The following is an 18,159-nucleotide window of genomic DNA, read 5'->3' as shown; positions in this document are numbered from 1 at the left end:
ACCAGAGCATTAACCTTGGGGAACCTAAGGAAAGAGCAGGGGATAGACCTTACCAAGGGCCTTTGTTCCTTTCAATGAGCCTTGAGGGGATTCCCACTCAGCCATGACCATATCGTTTAAGGCTGGATATAGGGGGAAAGTTTTCTGAGGCTTTCTCCTCCCCAGGAGAATTGGGCCCCTTCTGGGTAGTCCTCTTTCCTGGATTTGTAATCTCAAGGGCTGCCAGTGTATTTGTAATTAACGGTGGCAGTTCCTTTCTACAGAATAGACGCACTACTGCTGCATCCACTTCCTCATCCGAAGACCACTCGTGTTCCTCTGAGGAATATGAATCTAGTCTGGGGAAGCTTCCATTGGAATCCAAGTTCCTAGAGGAACACCCTGGGCTTGCAGAAAGTCTAGGCCTCCTCTGAGGAGGTTCCTGTCCCACAGCCCTTGAGGGGCCCAGGGGCCCTTGATTGTTCTGCATGACCTGGGAAGACTGATGCATTAGTAGGACAAAGTCTGTTGATAAGACACTTGAGGGACCCACTGCAGGGGTGCCCAGATCCCAAGATCCCTGTTTGCTCTCCAAAGAAGCAACTTGAGTGTTCTCAGTCACCAGGGATACCACTTAGCTGAAGGGTATTTACCTCATCCAATGTCCCATCCTCCTTACTATAGAGAGTTCGCTGCCTGGCTACTCCACTGGAGGGGGGGGGGGGGGGGAGAGGGCCGAGTTCCTCCATAGGCGGATGGGAATCGCAGAGGGAACCTGCCACCATAGGAAATCTTAGTCCCGCAGGCAGGGCATCTCCTCTCCCTTGGCATGCCACTCTAAGTTTAGGCTTGCCGGCATGGCTAAACAAAAAAAAACAAACAGGGACGCTGAAGTTCTGACATGTGTGTGGCCTAGCTGCGATTGCTGCTGACTCACATTAGTTGTCTGGGCAGACCCCTCCCAATACATGCATGTGTACAAGTGTGCCTTTGCTTGCTTCCTCTTTTTTTTTTTTAAACTTCCTGTGCCGCCAAAGAGAAGAGAGGATGGCAGTAGGCAGAGTCAGTCAGGGCAAAATACTTGGCACTTCCCGACTCCCCGCGGGGAGGGGGAAATCCCCTGTTAGGGCAGCCACTCTTGTCCCCGCAAGGGATCTCACTGTGGGGAGCCAGAAATTAATGATCAAGGAATTCTAGCTACCAGGGTAAGGCACCATAGAACTGCAGCAAGCCAGGGAGGGATTTTTCAGGCAGCGTGATCCTAAGTTGAGACATCAAACAGCACTTATCTGTAGATGGGAAATTTAGTACCACTTTGTTCAGAAAAGATATGGATCGGAATACTTTACTATCTTACACTAGTTTTCACCCTAAGCCATTGAGAGATAATATTCCAACAGGCCAATTCCTACGTCTTTGGCGTCTTTGTTCCTTCAGAATGGATTTTATAAAACAATCTCATCTCATGACTATGCGATTTTTGGAAAGAGGATACCCTGCTCGGGTGGTGAAAAAAGCCTTTTAAACGAGCATTATACTCGAATCGTGATTGGCTGTTTCTCCCCCCTTCGTGCTCGGATGAGGTGTCTTACAATTGTATACTCCCTTTTTCAACCATCAGTAAAACCACAGCATCCACAATCCGCAGACACTGGCATGCCCTTTCATTATCTAACCTCTTGCGGGGTTCCCTGCGTTTCACTTTTCGGAGGGGAAAAAAACCTCCGCGATCAGCTGGTCCATGCATCTTTCACTAGCCTTGACAATTACTCCAGGATGGAGGACGGCCATGGCCCATGTGGACATTGTTTAATGTGCTCCCATACCAACGTGATGTCTGAGTTTGTTCACCCTAACACTGGCCGAGTTTTTCAACTTCGTATAAAATCTGATTGCACCACGAAAGGTGTAATATATGCTGTACAATGTCCGTGCCCCCTCTTGTATGTGGGTAAGACCACCCGTATGTTTAAGACCAGGATTATTGAACACTGCTCCAACATTCGTTTATCAAGAGTAGATGAACCATTGGTAAATCACTGGTCACAGCATAATCACACCATTGCTGAACTTTTTTACTCAGTACTGGAGGTGGTCCCCCGTCATCCAAGAGAGGGAGACTATCCTGGATTGCTGGGAAGAAAAGAGCAGAGATGGATATTTACTCTTGATACCATTAGCCCGAAAGGTTTAAATAAGAAAATCGAATGGCATTTATTTGGTTAAAAATATGCTTCCTTTGATTGGTTCAGGAATCTCGCGATGTTATCTGTTTGGCGCCAATTCTGCTCTTTAAAAGTTTGATCCCTTTGAGGGAGCTCGCGCTCCTGGGTTTATCTGAAAGGTATGTACTGTACACATTCATCTTGATTGTATAACTATATATTGTTTTCAATTATGTAGCCTTAATATTTTGTGGTCCACCATTTATATCTGTTTACGTTGTAGATTTAAACATTATTGTGGTCCCTCCCGATGCAGCAACAAGCGAAACACGGACCGTGTCGGGGGACTCATATATAAAAAAAATATACCCTGCAATTTACATGGAGTTGCCGGTCACATTGATGAAAAATTACAATTAAATATTATTTGAACATTGAAGGTGGATCGTTGAAGCTTGTTCTTGCACTGCTGTCTGTAGAAACTTGTTTGTGTGCAAGGTTTGCTTCGTGGTTTGGATGGTTTATGCAATATTGTGCCCAAGTTTGGCACTAACATGGGTATTGTTCAGCTGTAGGTACCTGTCTCAGAGAGCTTATGCTTTAATTGTATCATGCTTTACTGCAATGGCCTTGGATGCAAGATTGGTGCTGTGGATACCAGCCATTGTGGCAAGGCATGGCAAGTAAAATCAAAGCATAAGGTGCCTGGGGTGGGCACCTACAGCTGAACAGTACACACTGGCACTGTACATCCTGACTTGGGCACAATCTCATATGCAAGACCGTTCTAGCAAGGTATGCCAAGTGAAATCAAAGGGGACGTTTTCTTGAACAGGCACCTACAGCCAAAAAGTTTGCACTCTTTTATACCCAAGTTTGGATGCAAAGTGCTAAAGTGTTTACTGTTCGGCTATAGGTGCCCATACCAGAGAGAATACACATTGGTTTCACTTGGCATGCCTTGCCCAAATGTTCTTGTATGTGAGACTGGGAGTGTGTATGCTGACTTGGGCACAATCTTGCATGCAATGCTATTTTGGTGACATTCCTTCCAACTTCCAGCAGCTGGCTTGTAGGAGATATCAGACGTTTTTACCACTGTATGCAACAAGAAAATGAATTCTCATCACAATATAGACACAGACCTGTATTCCAGCTAAAGAGTAGCAAATCACCTGGACCGAATGGTATGCATCCTAGAGTTCTGAAGGAACTCAAAATGAAATTTCTGATCTATTAGTTAAAATTTGTAACCTATCATTAAAACCATCCATTGTACCTGAAGACTGGAGGGTGGCCAATGTAACCCCAATATTTAAAAAAGGCTCCAGGGGCGATCCGGGTAATTATAGACCAGTGAGCCTGACTTCAGTGCCGGGAAAAATAGTGGAAACTATTCTCAAGATCAAAATTGTAGAGCATATAGAAAAATATGATTTAATGGGACACAGTCAACATGGATTTACCCGAGGGAAGTCTTGCCTAACAAATCTTCATTTTTTTGAAGGGGTTAATAAACATGTGGATAAAGGTGAACCGGTAGATGTAGTGTATTTGGATTTTCAGAAGGCGTTTGACAAAGTCCCTCATGAGAGGCTTCTACGAAAACTAAAAGTCATGGGATAGGAGGCGATGTCCTTTCGTGGATTACAAACTGGTTAAAAGACAGGAAACAGAGAGTAGGATTAAATGGTCAATATTCTCAGTAGAAAAGGGTAAACAGTGGAGTACCTCAGGGATCTGTATTGGGACCGGTGCTTTTCAATATATATATAAATGATCTGGAAAGGAATACGACGAGTGAGGTTATCAAATTTGCGGATGATACAAAATTATTCAGAGTAGTTAAATCACAGGCAGACTGTGATACATTGCAGGAGGACCTTGCAAGACTGGAAGATTGGGCATCCAAATGGCAGATGAAATTTAATGTGGACAAGTGCAAGGTGATGCACATAGGGAAAAATAACCCTTGATGTAGTTACATGATGTTAGGTTCCATGTTAGGAGCTACCACCCAGGAAAAAGAACGAGTAGATGTGACTCGGTTATTTACACTTTCGAATAATAGAAGGACTAGGGGGCATTCCATGAAGTTAGCAAGTAACACATTTAAGACTAATCGGAGAAATTTCTTTTCACTCAACGCACAATAAAGCTCTGGAATTTGTTGCCAGAGGATGTGGTTCGTGCAGTTAGTGTAGCTGGGTTCAAAAAAGGTTTGGATAAGTTTTTGGAGGAGAAGTCCATTAATGGCTATTAATCAATTATACTTAGGGAATAGCCACTGCTATTAATTGCATCAGTAGCATGGGTTCTTCTTAGTGTTTGGGTAATTGCCAGGTTCTTGTGGCCTGGTTTTTGGCCTCTGTTGGAAACAGGATGCTGGGCTTGATGGACCCTTGGTCTGTCCCAGCATGGCAATTTCTTATGTTCTTATGGGATACAGAGGTGATAAACTTTGACCTGGAGAAGCAATTCATGGCTGAGCTATTTGTTCTGCCAGCAAGCTGTGTATCGAGGCCCCTCCAAGGTCTCACTGTCTTTTTCCATATAAACTAAGCTGTACGAAACACCTCCTCTGTACACCCCCTACAATACAACAAAAACCAAATTGGAGTGTTATAGCCTATATGGCTATCTCTGATGTCCGGTATTATAAATATGGGTACTCATCACTTTATCAGCTGTAACCGTTTTTATATAATTAGGTACCACTATAACATTATAGAACTGAGACTAGATCCTGGTCCGGGGGTGCCACACAGCAGAAGCAATGGCAAGTGAAACACCCCCCCCCCCCCCCCGAGGGAGAGGGTGGGGCCAGCACTGAAATAAAGAAACAAGCCCATCCGTCCTGCTGCTTGACTGTTCATGAGCTGTTTACATATGTATGTCAGGGCTTTTAAAAGCAGTAGGGAAGAGAGCGAGAAAGGGCAGCAACAGACTCATTAACACCTGAAGATGATGCCTGAATCTCCCTATGACCAGCAGATGACTTCAGCCTGCCTGAAGTCCCCCATGTAAAGAAAAGGTCCTGCCTGCTGCATCATGATCGAGACAACAGATTTCAACGTGTGCTGCCATCCCAGGGACGTCCTCCGTAAGCCACAATGTCTCCTTCAGATCTACAAACTGGACCTTTATAATGGTGAGAACTGATGGTAAGCTTTACAGTCATGGGGGCTGGTTAATTATATTTATTAATTAACATACTTGAAGCAAGATTAAGTTTCTGATATGTTTATGTTCATTGATGTTCCAGAGCTTTACTCAGTATAAGCCTATGCTGTGTTAAAGGCTGTAGAGATATGTATTACAAACTGGCTAAAAGACAGGAAACAGAGAGTAGGATTAAATGGACAATTTTCTCAGGAAGGGAGTGGGGAGTGGAGTGCCTCAGGGATCTGTATTGGGACCCTTACTGTTCAATATATTTATAAATGATCTGGAAAGAAATACGACGAGTGAGATAATCAAATTTGCAGATGATACAAAATTGTTCAGAGTAGTTAAATCACAAGCAGATTGTGATACATTGCAGGAAGACCTTGTGAGACTGGAAAATTGGGCATCCAAATGGCAGATGAAATTTAATGTGGATAAGTGCAAGGTGATGCATATAGGGAAAAATAACCCATGCTATAATTACACAATGTTGGGTTCCATATTAGGTGTTACAACCCAAGAAAGAGATCTAGGTGTCATAGTGGATAACACATTGAAATCGTTGGTTCAGTGTGCTGCGGCAGTCAAAAAAGCAAACAGAATGTTGGGAATTATTAGAAAGGGCATGATGAATAAAACGGAAAATGTCATAATGCCTCTGTATCGCTCCATGGTGACACCGCACCTTGAATACTGTGTACAATTCTAGTCGCCGCATCTTAAAAGAGATATAATTGCGATGGAGAATGTACAGAGAAGGGCGACCAAAATACGGGGAATGGAACAGCTCCCCTATGAGGAAAGACTAAAGAGGTTAGGACTTTTCAGCTTGGAGAAGAGACGGCTGAGGGGGGATATGATAGAGGTGTTTAAAATCATGAGAGGTCTAGAACGGGTAGATGTGAATCGGTTATTTACTCATAAGAACATAAGAACATAAGAAATTGCCATGCTGGGTCAGACCAAGGGTCCATCAAGCCCAGCATCCTGTTTCCAACAGAGGCCAAACCAGGCCACAAGAACCTGGCAATTACCCAAACACCTAGAAGATCCCATGCTACTGATGCAATTAATAGCAGTGACTATTCCCTAAGTAAACTTGATTAATAGCAGTTAATGGACTTCTCTTCCAAGAACTTATCCAAACCTTTTTTGAACCCAGCTACACTAACTGCACTAACCACATCCTCTGGCAACAAATTCCAGAGATTTATTGTGCGTTGAGTGAAATAGAATTTTCTCCGATTAGTCTTAAATGTGCTACTTGCTAACTTCATGGAATGCCCCCTAGTCCTTCTATTATTCGAAAGTGTAAATAACCGAGTCACATCTACTCGTTCAAGACCTCTCATGATCTTAAAGACCTCTATGATATCCCCCCTCAGCCGTCTCTTCTCCAAGCTGAACAGCCCTAACCTCTTCAGCCTTTCCTCATAGGGGAGCTGTTCCATCCCCTTTATCATTTTGGTTGCCCTTCTCTGTACCTTCTCCATTGCAACTATATCTTTTTTGAGATACGGCGACCAGAATTGTACACAGTATTCAAGGTGTGGTCTCACCATGGAGCGATATAGAGGCATTATGACATTTTCCGTTTTATTAACCATTCCCTTCCTAATAATTCCTAACATTTTATTTGCTTTTTTGACTGCTGCAGCACACTGAGCTGATGATTTCAATGTATTATCTACTATGACGCCTAGATCTCTTTCTTGGGTGGTAGCTCCTAATATGGAACCTAACATCGTGTAACTACAGCTAGGGTTATTTTTCCCTATATGCAACACCTTGCACTTGTCCACATTAAATTTCATCTGCCATTTGGATGCCCAATCTTCCAGTCTTGCAAGGTCCTCCTGTAATGTATCACAGTCTGCTTGTGATTTAACTACTCTGAATAATTTTGTATCATCTGCAAATTTGATAACGTCACTCATCGTATTCCTTTCCAGATCATTGATATATATATTGAAAAGCACCGGTCCAAGTACAGATCCCTGAGGCACTCCACTGTTTACCCTTTTCCACTGAGAAAATTGACCATTTAGTCCTACTCTCTGTTTCCTGTCTTTTAACCAGTTTGTAATCCACGAAAGGACATCGCCTCCTATCCCATGACTTTTTAGTTTTCGTAGAAGCCTCTCATGAGGGACTTTGTCAAACGCCTTCTGAAAATCCAAATACACTACATCTACCGGTTCACCTTTATCCACATGTTTATTAACCCCTTCAAAAAAATGAAGCAGGTTTGTTAGGCAAGACTTCCCTTGGGTAAATCCATGTTGACTGTGTCCCATTAAATCATGTCTTTCTATATGCTCTACAATTTTGATCTTGAGGATAGTTTCCACTATTTTTCCCGGCACTGAAGTTAGGCTCACTGGTCTATAGTTACCCGGATCACCCCTGGAGCCTTTTTTAAATATTGGGGTTACATTGGCCACCCTCCAGTCTTCAGGTACAATGGATGATTTTAATGATAGGTTACACATTTTAACTAATAGGTCAGAAATTTCATTTTTGAGTTCCTTTATTACCCTGGGATGCATACCATCCGGTCCAGGTGACTTGCTACTCTTTAGTTTGTCAATCTGGCCTACTACATCTTCCAGGTTGACAGTGATTTCGTTCAGTTCGTCTGACTCATCACCCCTGAAAACCAACTCCGGAACTGGTATCTCCCCAACATCCTCACTAGTAAACACGGAAGCAAAGAATTAATTTAGTCTTTCTGCAATGGCCTTATCTTCCCTAAGAGCCCCTTTAACCCCTCGGTCATCTAATGGTCCAACCGACTCCCTCACAGATTTCTTGCTTTGGATATATTTAAAAAAGTTTTTATTATGAGTTTTTGCCTCTATGGCCAACTTCATTTCAAATTCTCTCTTCGCTTGTTTTATCAATGTTTTACACTTAACTTGACAATGCTTATGTTTTATCCTATTTTCTTCAGATGGATCTTTCTTCCAATTTTTGAAGGATGATTTTTTGGCTAAAATAGCCTCTTTCACCTCACCTTTTAACCATGACGGTAATCGTTTTGCCTTCCTTCCACCTTTCTTAATGCGTGGAATACATATGGACTGCACCTCTAGGATTGTATTTTTAAACAATGTCCAAGCCTGTTGAACACTTTTAACCTTTGCAGCTGCACCTTTCAGTTTTTTTCTGACTATTTTCCTCATTTTCGGATAGTAGAAAGACTAGGGGGCATTCCATGAAGTTAGCATGTGGCACATTTAAAACTAATTGGAGAAAGTTCTTTTTTACTCAACGCACAATTAAACTCTGGAATTTGTTGCCAGAGGATGTCGTTAGTGCAGTTAGTGTAGCTGGGTTTAAAAAAGGATTGGATAAGTTCTTGGAGGAGAAGTCCATTACCTACTATTAATTAAGTTGACTTAGAAAATAGCCACTGCTATTACTAGCAACGGTAACATGGAATAGACTTAGTTTTTGGGTACTTGCCAGGTTCTTATGGCCTAGATTGGCCACTGTTGGAAACAGGATGCTGGGCTAGATGGACCCTTGGTCTGACCCAGTATGGCATGTTCTTATGTGTTGTCTCATTCTAAGTGGTAAACACATTACAGGAAACCTACTAACCGACATGAAACTCATAATAAATATCGAAAAGACAGAAATAATCATCCTGGATAGAAAAAAGAAGCCATCACCCCCTCCACCGCTAAAAATGAAGAACCAAAAAACAGCAATTTCACCTGTCACTCATGCTCACAACTTAGGGATCATCGACAGTGAACTATCATTCAAGAACCTTAATTTTAGTAGTGATATGGAAGGATACCACAAACTACTAACACTAAGATGACTAAAACCTTTCCTAACCCCAGACGACTTTCTTCAAACTGGACTACTGCAACTCATTATTAATCGGTCTACCACTCTCCACTATCCACCCACTACAAATCTTACAAAATGCAGCCGCCAGAATCCTCACAGGAACAAAAAAACAAGAATATATCACCCCAACTCTGATATCACTACATTGGCTCCCAATAAAATTCCGAATAGAGTATAAAATACTGACCTTAATACACAAATTAATACACAAAGGACAAACTGACTGGTTAAACACAACGATAAGACTCCACACACCGCAACGAAACCGCTGCTCAACCTGGTTATTCACCAAAGCCTACCAAAACAACAAGTGACATCCCCCTCAACCTTATTATCCTGTAGCCCAAACCTTTTCTATATAACCACTTGCAACCCTGTGAAAATACATAACCAATATTGTTTATTCACAACCGGAATATGTACTATAATCCTTTACCTGCTCACTAACTTATTGTACTATCACGCTTATGTACAATAATACCTATGACCCTTATATGTACTTATGATTCTTATATGTACTTATAATACTTATACGTGCTTACAAATCTTGTATGTAATTTTAATACTTATATGTACTATAATGCCGTTACTTACTCACTAACTTTTATATAGCAACCTAAACCTGTATTTCTCTATCAGTCGAAACATGTAAATTATTGTGATGGCGAAACTGGACGGTATATAAAACTTGACAGACAAATAAACAAACAAACAAAGAAACCTGAAATGTCTGAAAATAAAGCAGTCTGATTCTGAGACAAACGGGTGTTCTTTCCTGGGCTTTTCATACGCATATAAGGTAATAAGTGTTAAATTTCTATAGCATGACCAGTAGCCCTCAGAGAGGGAAGGGGAGGGGAGGGAGAGCAGTCTCCTCCCAGCTAAGCCTACCCTGATATTGCTTACAGGCTCCCCTTACAGCAGTTTTCAAAGCACTTTTCTACATTAGTGCAGATTTTCAGGTTAACTCACATTTTTCCCTCTTGGTGTATTTTCATGGCATTAGTTTTCTGCATTGCACAGTACTGTAAGTTTCCTGCACATGAGTAAACTAAACCTAAAAGTTAGCAGTGATTTTAACTCATGGCTTGGAAGCCGGTTTTATTACTTGCTGAGTGCCTGGAAGAAACTTGAGTGCCGTTCAGCACTAGGGCCAGGTAGATTCAGACTGGCTAAAGCGGGGCTTGCATTTTCCATCTCTCTGTTCTGACCAGAGGAAGGCAAGACGCATATTAAGTTAGTGCAATTAAAAGCCATTATCGTATACAGTAGTTTTAATTGACGTTTCTTCCCGTCCCTATTCGGTAACTGAAACAGGTGAGAACAGATAAGCGGAAAGCACGCCGGGCGCACAGATGGCGGCAGAGAAGGCAATGCCGGGAGATGCGGAGCGGAGCCGGACCTGGGCTCCGCGGGGCGGTGGGGCTCGCTGAGAGGGGTCATGGAGATCTCTATCTGGGCACAGCTTGCGTTTTCCTGCCAGAAAAGGAGGTGGTGCTAGGACTGGGCCCCGGGACGTGCAGCTCCAGCCCGAGCCACGGCGCCCCAATCCCTGCCGCCACTCACCTGCCATCTTGTAGCCGCTACTGTCAGCCATTGAAAACCTCTGCCCCTTCCCCCTGTCACTGCGCCGGATGCGCAGAGAACGCCAACACTCACTTCCTTAGCAACGGACCCGTGCCCTAACACCGACTTCCTTAGCAACCAGCTTGTCCCTGCCATAGTGTTTCCTTAGCAACCAGCGCTTCCGGCCCGGGGCGAGCAGGCGAGTCGCGCTGCGGTGGCTTCTGGGATAGACTTGGCGAGAGGCGATGGGCCCGCAGTGCCGGTGCCGGCGGCGGCTGCTGCTGTCGTGGCTGTGTCTGTGTCTGGCCACCGCGAGGGGGTGGGACCCTGCCGGTTATTTGCTGTACTGTCCCTGCATGGGTAAGAGCCTTTTTATGTAGCGCCCTGCCGGCAGTGCTCCTGCTCAGGGGCTCATTTCCCGCCGCCATCACTAAGCTTTTCTGTACTGTTTCCTGTTACTTCCCCCCCCCCTTTTCTTCTGCATTTGAGTTTATTGTTCCACTCGGTCTCATTATTACCTCGATTCCGTTACAGTTTGAAAAACATAACATCCTCAACATATCCACCTCCCTCAACCCAAATCATTCTAATTACCATAACTAAAACCATCCTAAAACTAATAATTTCTAAATCGAAATAACCAATACTGAATAGCCCCAGTCTAATAACTTAATATAAATTATCCAGCTGCCAAAGCAAACAATCTAGCTTTTAAACCCTAAAATACTTAGTATAATTCCTCTCTTCCAGTAAAGCAAAAATGAGCCTCCTTATCATCCCACCAGACTAGTCCAGAGCATGGATTTTCTCCTCTACCAACAAATGGAGACAGAGAATTAGTTTTCCTGACACCAACTTATATAGGGAGCAGAACCACCTGTAGTACTTCAGTATTTCTATGTCTCTAGCATATGGTAGAGGTCCCACACCTATAGTCTGCAGTTCTGTGCACACATTTTTCTCAGGGTCAGTTAGGTTGTTTTAGGCTGCCCCCTGTTTGCGCAGGGATGAGTAGTGAGGTCAGTGGCCACTGTCTGGCTTGATCCTGCCAATGAAGAGGTCTGAAAACCAGTAGTGTTGGTTCCCTCTTCCCCCATGCCCTCCTTTTCTCTTTGGGCTGTTTGGGGGCTTGTTTGAGCTCTCAAAGTAGTAGCTGCTGGTCAGAGGACCTAGGTAACTGAGAAGTATCTTTTGTTTTTTTTAAACAAGTAAAAATAAATAAATAAATCTCAAAGGAACAAAAAAGAAGTAGACTGGGTGCTGCTTCTCCTGTGGTGCACGAGCAGTCAGAGGTATGATTGGAGCTTGACTTGGGGGATGAGAGGGTAAGGCACACACACACCTGTGTGGCTCATGCGGAATGCAGAAAATGCTCTGGGTGTGGAGGCCCATGTGGAAGTGCTTCTGTTTCAGGAGTTTGCTGCACCGGTACTGGGGGGAGAATGGGGCCATTCAACCCCACTCAGGGTGAACTTGGTAGGCTGACTGCCTCTGGAGCAAGTCAAATGCAGGATCCAATGCAAGCCCTGCCCTGGAGGGAGACACGTCCTCATTTAGGTTCCAATTCCTGCAACACTGAGGAAGGAAGGAATCCTCGTACACCCTTATTTGGATGATTGGCTGATCAGGGCAAAATCCCCAGAAGAAAGTCTCCAGGTGACCAACAGAGTCAAAACTCTACTGGAGAGCCTTGAGTGGGTGGTCAACACAAACAAGAGCTGTCTGCAGCCCTCCCAATCTCTAGAATACCTGGGAGTTCGGTTCGACACCAAACAAGACAAGGTCATCCTGACACCGACAAGGAGATCAAAACTGATGACCCAGTTGCAAACCCTGTTGAGCGAGCTTCGTCCCACAGCATGGGTCTATTTCCAAGTACTCTGCCTCATGGCATCCACACTGGAAGTAGTGCCATGGGCAAGAGCTCACATGAGACCCCTACAGCGCTTCCTACTGTCATGATGGAACCCGCTGTCCCAGAACTACACCGTTCGTCTCCAGCTCCCAGACAAAGTTCGGACCCAACTACGATGGTGGCAACAAGAAGGCCATCTGAGCCAGGGAGTGAGGCTGTCCTCACCGACCTGGATCCTTTTCACCACGGACGCCAGCCTACGAGGATGGGGGGAGCACAGTGCTAGGAGGAGCTGACCGCCCAGGGGCAATGGAACAAAGAAGAGTCTGGATGGAACATCAACGCCTAGAAGCTCGGGCAGTCAGACTAGCCTGCCTATGGTTCAGACACAGACTCCGAGACAAATCAGAGTCATGTCGGACAACACCACAACAGTGGCCTACATCAACCGTCAGGGAGGAACCAGAAGCCAACAGGTGTCTCTGGAAATAGACCCCCTAATGATGTGGGCGGAAGCAAATCTTCGAGAGATCTCGGCCGCTCACATCGCGTGGAAAGACTACGTCACTGCGGATTACCTCAGCAGAGAAAGTCTAGACCCAGGAGAATGGAGACTGTCGACCACAGCCTTCCAGTTGATAGTAAACCATTGGGGAACACCAACCATGGACCTCCTGGCAAACCGGTCCAACCCCTAAGTACCCAGCTTCTTCAGCCGCAGATGGGAACCTCAGTCCCAGGGAATCGATGCCCTGGTACAGACCTGGCCACAGGAAACTCTACTATATGCCTTCCCGCCGTGGCCCCTATTGGGCGCAATCATCCACAAGATAGAACACCACAGGGGAACAGTACTTCTAGTGGCCCTGGACTGACCAAGAAGGCCGTAGTACGTAGAAATGCAAAGGCTATTGACAGAGAGCCCTCTCTCGCTACCGCCACACAGGGATCTGCTCCAACAAGGGCCGATCCTCCACGAGGACCCAGCTCGATTCTCTCTTACGGCCTGGCCATTGAGAGGACTCGCCTGAGGAAGAGTGGATACTCGGGGGCAGTAATTGACACCCTGCTCCGAGCACGCAAGTTCTCCACACCCCTAACATACATAAGGATTTGGAGATTATTCGAAGCCTGGTGTGAGGACCGCGACATCATCCCACGGTTAGTCAAAATTCCCATGATTTTGGAATTCCTGCAGAATGGCCTACAGAAGGGATTGTCTCTCAACTCCATCAAGGTACAGGTGGCCGCATTGTCATGTTACGGAACCAAGAGTGAGGATGGTAGCCTAGCCTCTCACCCAGACTCTCCTGCTTCCTGAAAGGAGTCAAGCAGATCCGACCACCCCTAAAGTGGCCGGTGCCTCTATGGAACCTCAACCTAGCCCTAGACTTCTTAGCAGGAGCCTCCTTCAGACCTCTCTGCGGCCTGTCCCTCCGTCTATTAACATTGAAAACAGCCTTCCTAGTGGCAGTCTGTTCGGCCCGTCGTATCTCCGAGCTGCAAGCACTGTCCTGCCGGGAGCCGTTCCTCAGACTCACTCCGGGAGCCATTCAGTTACTCACGGTCCCGTCCTTCCTCCCCAAAGTGGTTTCTCACTTCCATCTCGCTACCATCGCCAGATGAACATAAGAATTCGGAAGAATCTCGCCGTCTGCGTCACCTCAACGTCGGCAGACTCCTAGTCCGATACCTGGAAAGGTCGGAATCCGTACGAAAGACGGACCATCTATTGGTCCTTCACAGCAAGGGGAAGCGGCCTCGCGGGCAACCATAGCGCGCTGGATCAAAGAAGTTATCAAGGCGGCCTTCGTAGAAGCAGGCAAGCCGCCACTTTTGCAAGCCCAGGCAGTGTCCTGGGCGGAAACCAAGATGCTGTCACCTCCCGAGATCTGACGGGCGGTGACATGGTCTTCCATTCACACTTTCTCTAGGTTCTACCACCTGGATGTCAGGCTCGGGAGGACATAGCATTTGCAAGGGCAGTACTAAGTGGGCCATGGACAGCCTCCCACCCAGTTCGGGAGTAGCTTTTATACATCCCATTGTTCCTGAGTCCATCTGCTACATGCTAGGAAATGGAGAAATTACTTACCTGATAATTTTGTTTTCCTTAGTGTAGACAGATGGACTCAGGATCGCACCCATGGCTGCCGTCATTCATGGAATTCTCAGGCGACATCCCCGAGAGCGAGATAATCACGGGTAAGCCATGCTTTCCTTCATCTAGGACACCCATCCTACCAGGTGTCTATGTTTCTTGGTTGAGGGCACTGGCGGTCTCCAACTATAACCAATTCAACCAGTTCAAGTTAATCAAGTTAGCCAAGTTATTCAAGTTAATCAGTCACGCATATATCCACAATTGCTTTTCGAGGAGAATACTGAAGAGGTGACTTCCTGCAGGGGTATATGTACTAGGTCTGACGTCAGATTGAAATCTGACTCCGTCTCCAACTGCTATCAGGAGCACACTATACCCATTGGTCCTGAGTCCATCTGTCTACACTAAGGAAAACAAAATTATCAGGTAATTTCTCCATTCTGACCTCTCCAGGTGCATGTTGGGAGCAGCTCCCGAATAGAACACTGCTATAAATGAGAGTTCACCATTTGAGCAAGGAAATACTCCCAGATCTACTCCTTCCTCTTGCCCATAATCTTAGGAGCAGAATTTGCAAGCAGCAACACAGAGACCCCTAACACCACTCCCTCTGAGTAAGTCGCCAAGAACATTAGAGTTAGGTTTAATCATATTAATTAATTCTCCTTTCTCTGAATTTGCTAATGCTATGGGCCTTATTTCCCAAACCACATGTATTTTGAGGGCTGATCAACAGACAAGTTTTCTCATGTTTTTTTCAAAACTGATATTTAAATTTTTTTTATGCTTATCCAATGTGGCAACAAGTGCTGTCAGACATTTTTTTTCTGTCATTTTATGACTGGAATAGGGTGGTTTTGGTAGATTATTTTTCCTATTCCCCCTAGGACTTTTGTTTTTTTCTTTTAGGGAGATTTGGCAATCAAGCAGACCACTTTCTGGGTTCCTTGGCATTTGCAAAGATGGTGAATCGGACCTTGGCTGTGCCTCCTTGGATTGAATATCGCCATCACCGTCCTCCTTATACTAATGTGAGTTCTATTTGCTGAAATAATCTTGATTAGTTGCTGGAAATAAGAGTATAGGTAGATTAACCTGATTCTTTGATTTCTGTATTAATTCCATCTGCATAGCAATACATAGTGCTGTGCATGTCTACTAGTGCTGTAGAAATAAGTAGCATAGTGTACATAATACTGACAGTGTAGTCCTTAGTAATACTCAGATTGCATTACTTTGAATTCTTTGCTTTCTTCCTGATGGATCCCTGTCCTCCTTGTTTGATATAGGTAGATGTGAGGAGGAACTCTGACTTGATAGTTACCAACTAGGTAGGAAAATGTGGTTCTGATAGCAGAAACATAAGCTGTAATTCGGGACCTTCATTTCCAGTTTTTATTTTATTTTTCTGGGAATTTCAGTGTTTATTACAGTAAGAAAAATAATGGGAGAAATCAATGGAAAGAAATACCATAACTCATCATTTTTCCAGGTATATATAATTCTTGCTCTTGTTGTAATAAATACTGATAAATCCCCAAGAAAAATAAAATAAAAACCGAAAATAAAAGTCCCTAACTAATTGAGAAGGCTAGAGTACTGAGAAAAGCTTTGTAACTTGGCACATTTCTGTATTCTGTTAGATGGTTTTCTCCTGTTTGCGTCTTGGATCATTTTGATCCAAGCCATTTTACTTTCTGAGGTGAGGAAATTCTCCTTCTTGTATGAACTCTTGGGAGGCAGTGTGTCTTTCAGAATGAAAGATGAGATTTTGGGCAGAATATTTGACATTCATTTTATTTTTATTATTTATTTAGCAAAATCTATGTCTCCTTCCTAGCTTTCAAAAGATTGCACAAAGTAGTGTACAGCATCAAATAATATACAATAAATCTAAACTGATGCTTTAACAAAAATAAAAACTTGGTTAGTTCTGACTTGAATCTGGGACTAACGAAGAGATTGGCATGAGTTGGGTTCATCCCTACTTTTATTGTTTCTTGCCATCTACATTTTTTTTTTACTTTAAAATTTTCTAGGAATTTAGTATTTGTGAAAGGTGTCAGTTTGATGGCAGTAGAACCAAAATCCTTCAAATATCCACACTACAGGTAGCAGATGGATTCTTTGGCATTTGCAAAGATGGTGAATGTGCTTCAACCCTGCTCTGCTAGAGAACACTTATTAGTGAGAAATTAATTCAGCTCCATGCCTATTTTAACTTTTGGCTTTAAGGGCTGCCGATAGTGGTTTTAGTAATATGGATACCTTTTTCCACTGGAAATCTAGCTAACATGAACTTAGATATCATCAAAAAAACTACTAAACCAAATGGAGCTAGTTATTAATATTGAAAAAACTGAATTCCTACATTTAGAACGAAAAAACATTGAGATCATACAAAATCCAATTATGCTAAAAAATAATCAGAAAGTAGAACTAGCCGAGAAAGTACGGAAGCTAGGTGTAATTATTGACACGGATCTAAGCCTGAAACAACATATTAAATATTGTTTAAAAATGAAAGAAGGATACGCCAAACTTATGGTCCTCAGGAGACTAAAACCATTATTAACACCACAAACGTTTGAACAGTGTACAAGCACTAATATTTGCTAGCACAGACTACTGAAACACACTATTTTTGGGATTACCATACACAACTATAAGACCACTCCAAATTTTACAAAACTCTGCTGCAAGAATACTTACTGGTAAAAAGAAAAGTGATCACATTACTGAAACCCTAGCAAAATTACACTGGCTACCCATAGAACAAAGGATACATTACAAAACACTGTGCACAATACACAAACTAATTAACGATGAAAAAGCGGAGTGGCTGAACATATAGAAACATAGAAATGACGGCAGAAGAAGACCAAACGGCCCATCCAATCTGCCCAGCAAGTTTCGCACTTTTTTTTTTTCTCATACTTATGTTACTCTTGGCTCTTAGTAACCTTTTGGTTCTATTTCCCTTCCACCCCCACCATTAATGTACAGAGCAGTGTTGGAGCTGCATTTAAGTGAAATATCTAGCTTAATTAGTTAGGGGTAGTAACCGCCGCAATAAGCAAGCTACACCCATGCTTGTTTGTTTACCCAGACTATGTAATTCAGTCCTTGTTGGTTGTCTGTATATAGATCCACTTTTCTTCATTCCCCCTGCCGTTGAAGCAGAGAGCTATGCTGGATATACGTGAAGTATCAGACTTTCTCCCCTGCCGTTGAAGCAGAGAGCTATGCTGGATATGCGTGAAGTATCAGATTTTCTCCCCTGCCGTTGAAGCAGAGAGCTGTGCTGGATATGCGTGAAGTATCAGACTTTCTCCCCTGCCGTTGAAGCAGAGAGCTGTGCTGGATATGCGTGAAGAATCAGACTTTCTCCCAGCGTGTGCATGTCCCTCAGAGAAATCTTAGATCGGCCAACAAAGCCCTCCTAACTATCCCTTCAG

At 43.9% G+C, this 18,159-nt stretch overlaps 2 protein-coding genes across 7 annotated transcripts in view; one reads left to right on the top strand and one right to left on the bottom strand.

Moving 5' to 3' along the window:
• KIF3B (kinesin family member 3B) overlaps positions 1-10,823 on the bottom strand; it is a 190,136-nt gene extending 179,313 nt beyond the window's left edge. For 5 of the 6 annotated variants that reach the window (XR_003858455.1, XM_029614726.1, XM_029614724.1 and 2 more), the window contains exon 1: positions 10,743-10,796. The gene's annotated coding sequence lies outside the window, so the exon portion shown is untranslated. Of the gene's footprint in view, positions 1-10,742 lie in introns of all 6 variants that reach the window. The other variant, XM_029614725.1, reaches the window with a different exon arrangement.
• A 109-nt stretch (positions 10,824-10,932) lies between these two features.
• The window catches only part of POFUT1 (protein O-fucosyltransferase 1), a 94,026-nt gene continuing 86,799 nt past the window's right edge, over positions 10,933-18,159 (top strand). The window contains exons 1-2 of the mRNA XM_029614729.1: positions 10,933-11,102; positions 15,611-15,732. Coding sequence (XP_029470589.1) covers positions 10,988-11,102; positions 15,611-15,732 — 237 coding nt within the window. The 5' untranslated portion in view covers positions 10,933-10,987. The remainder of the gene's footprint in view (positions 11,103-15,610; positions 15,733-18,159) is intronic.

This window comes from Rhinatrema bivittatum, chromosome 8, assembly GCF_901001135.1.
Source record: "Rhinatrema bivittatum chromosome 8, aRhiBiv1.1, whole genome shotgun sequence".
Lineage (NCBI taxonomy): Eukaryota > Metazoa > Chordata > Amphibia > Gymnophiona > Rhinatrematidae > Rhinatrema > Rhinatrema bivittatum.
This window is presented reverse-complemented; position numbering and strand designations above follow the sequence as displayed.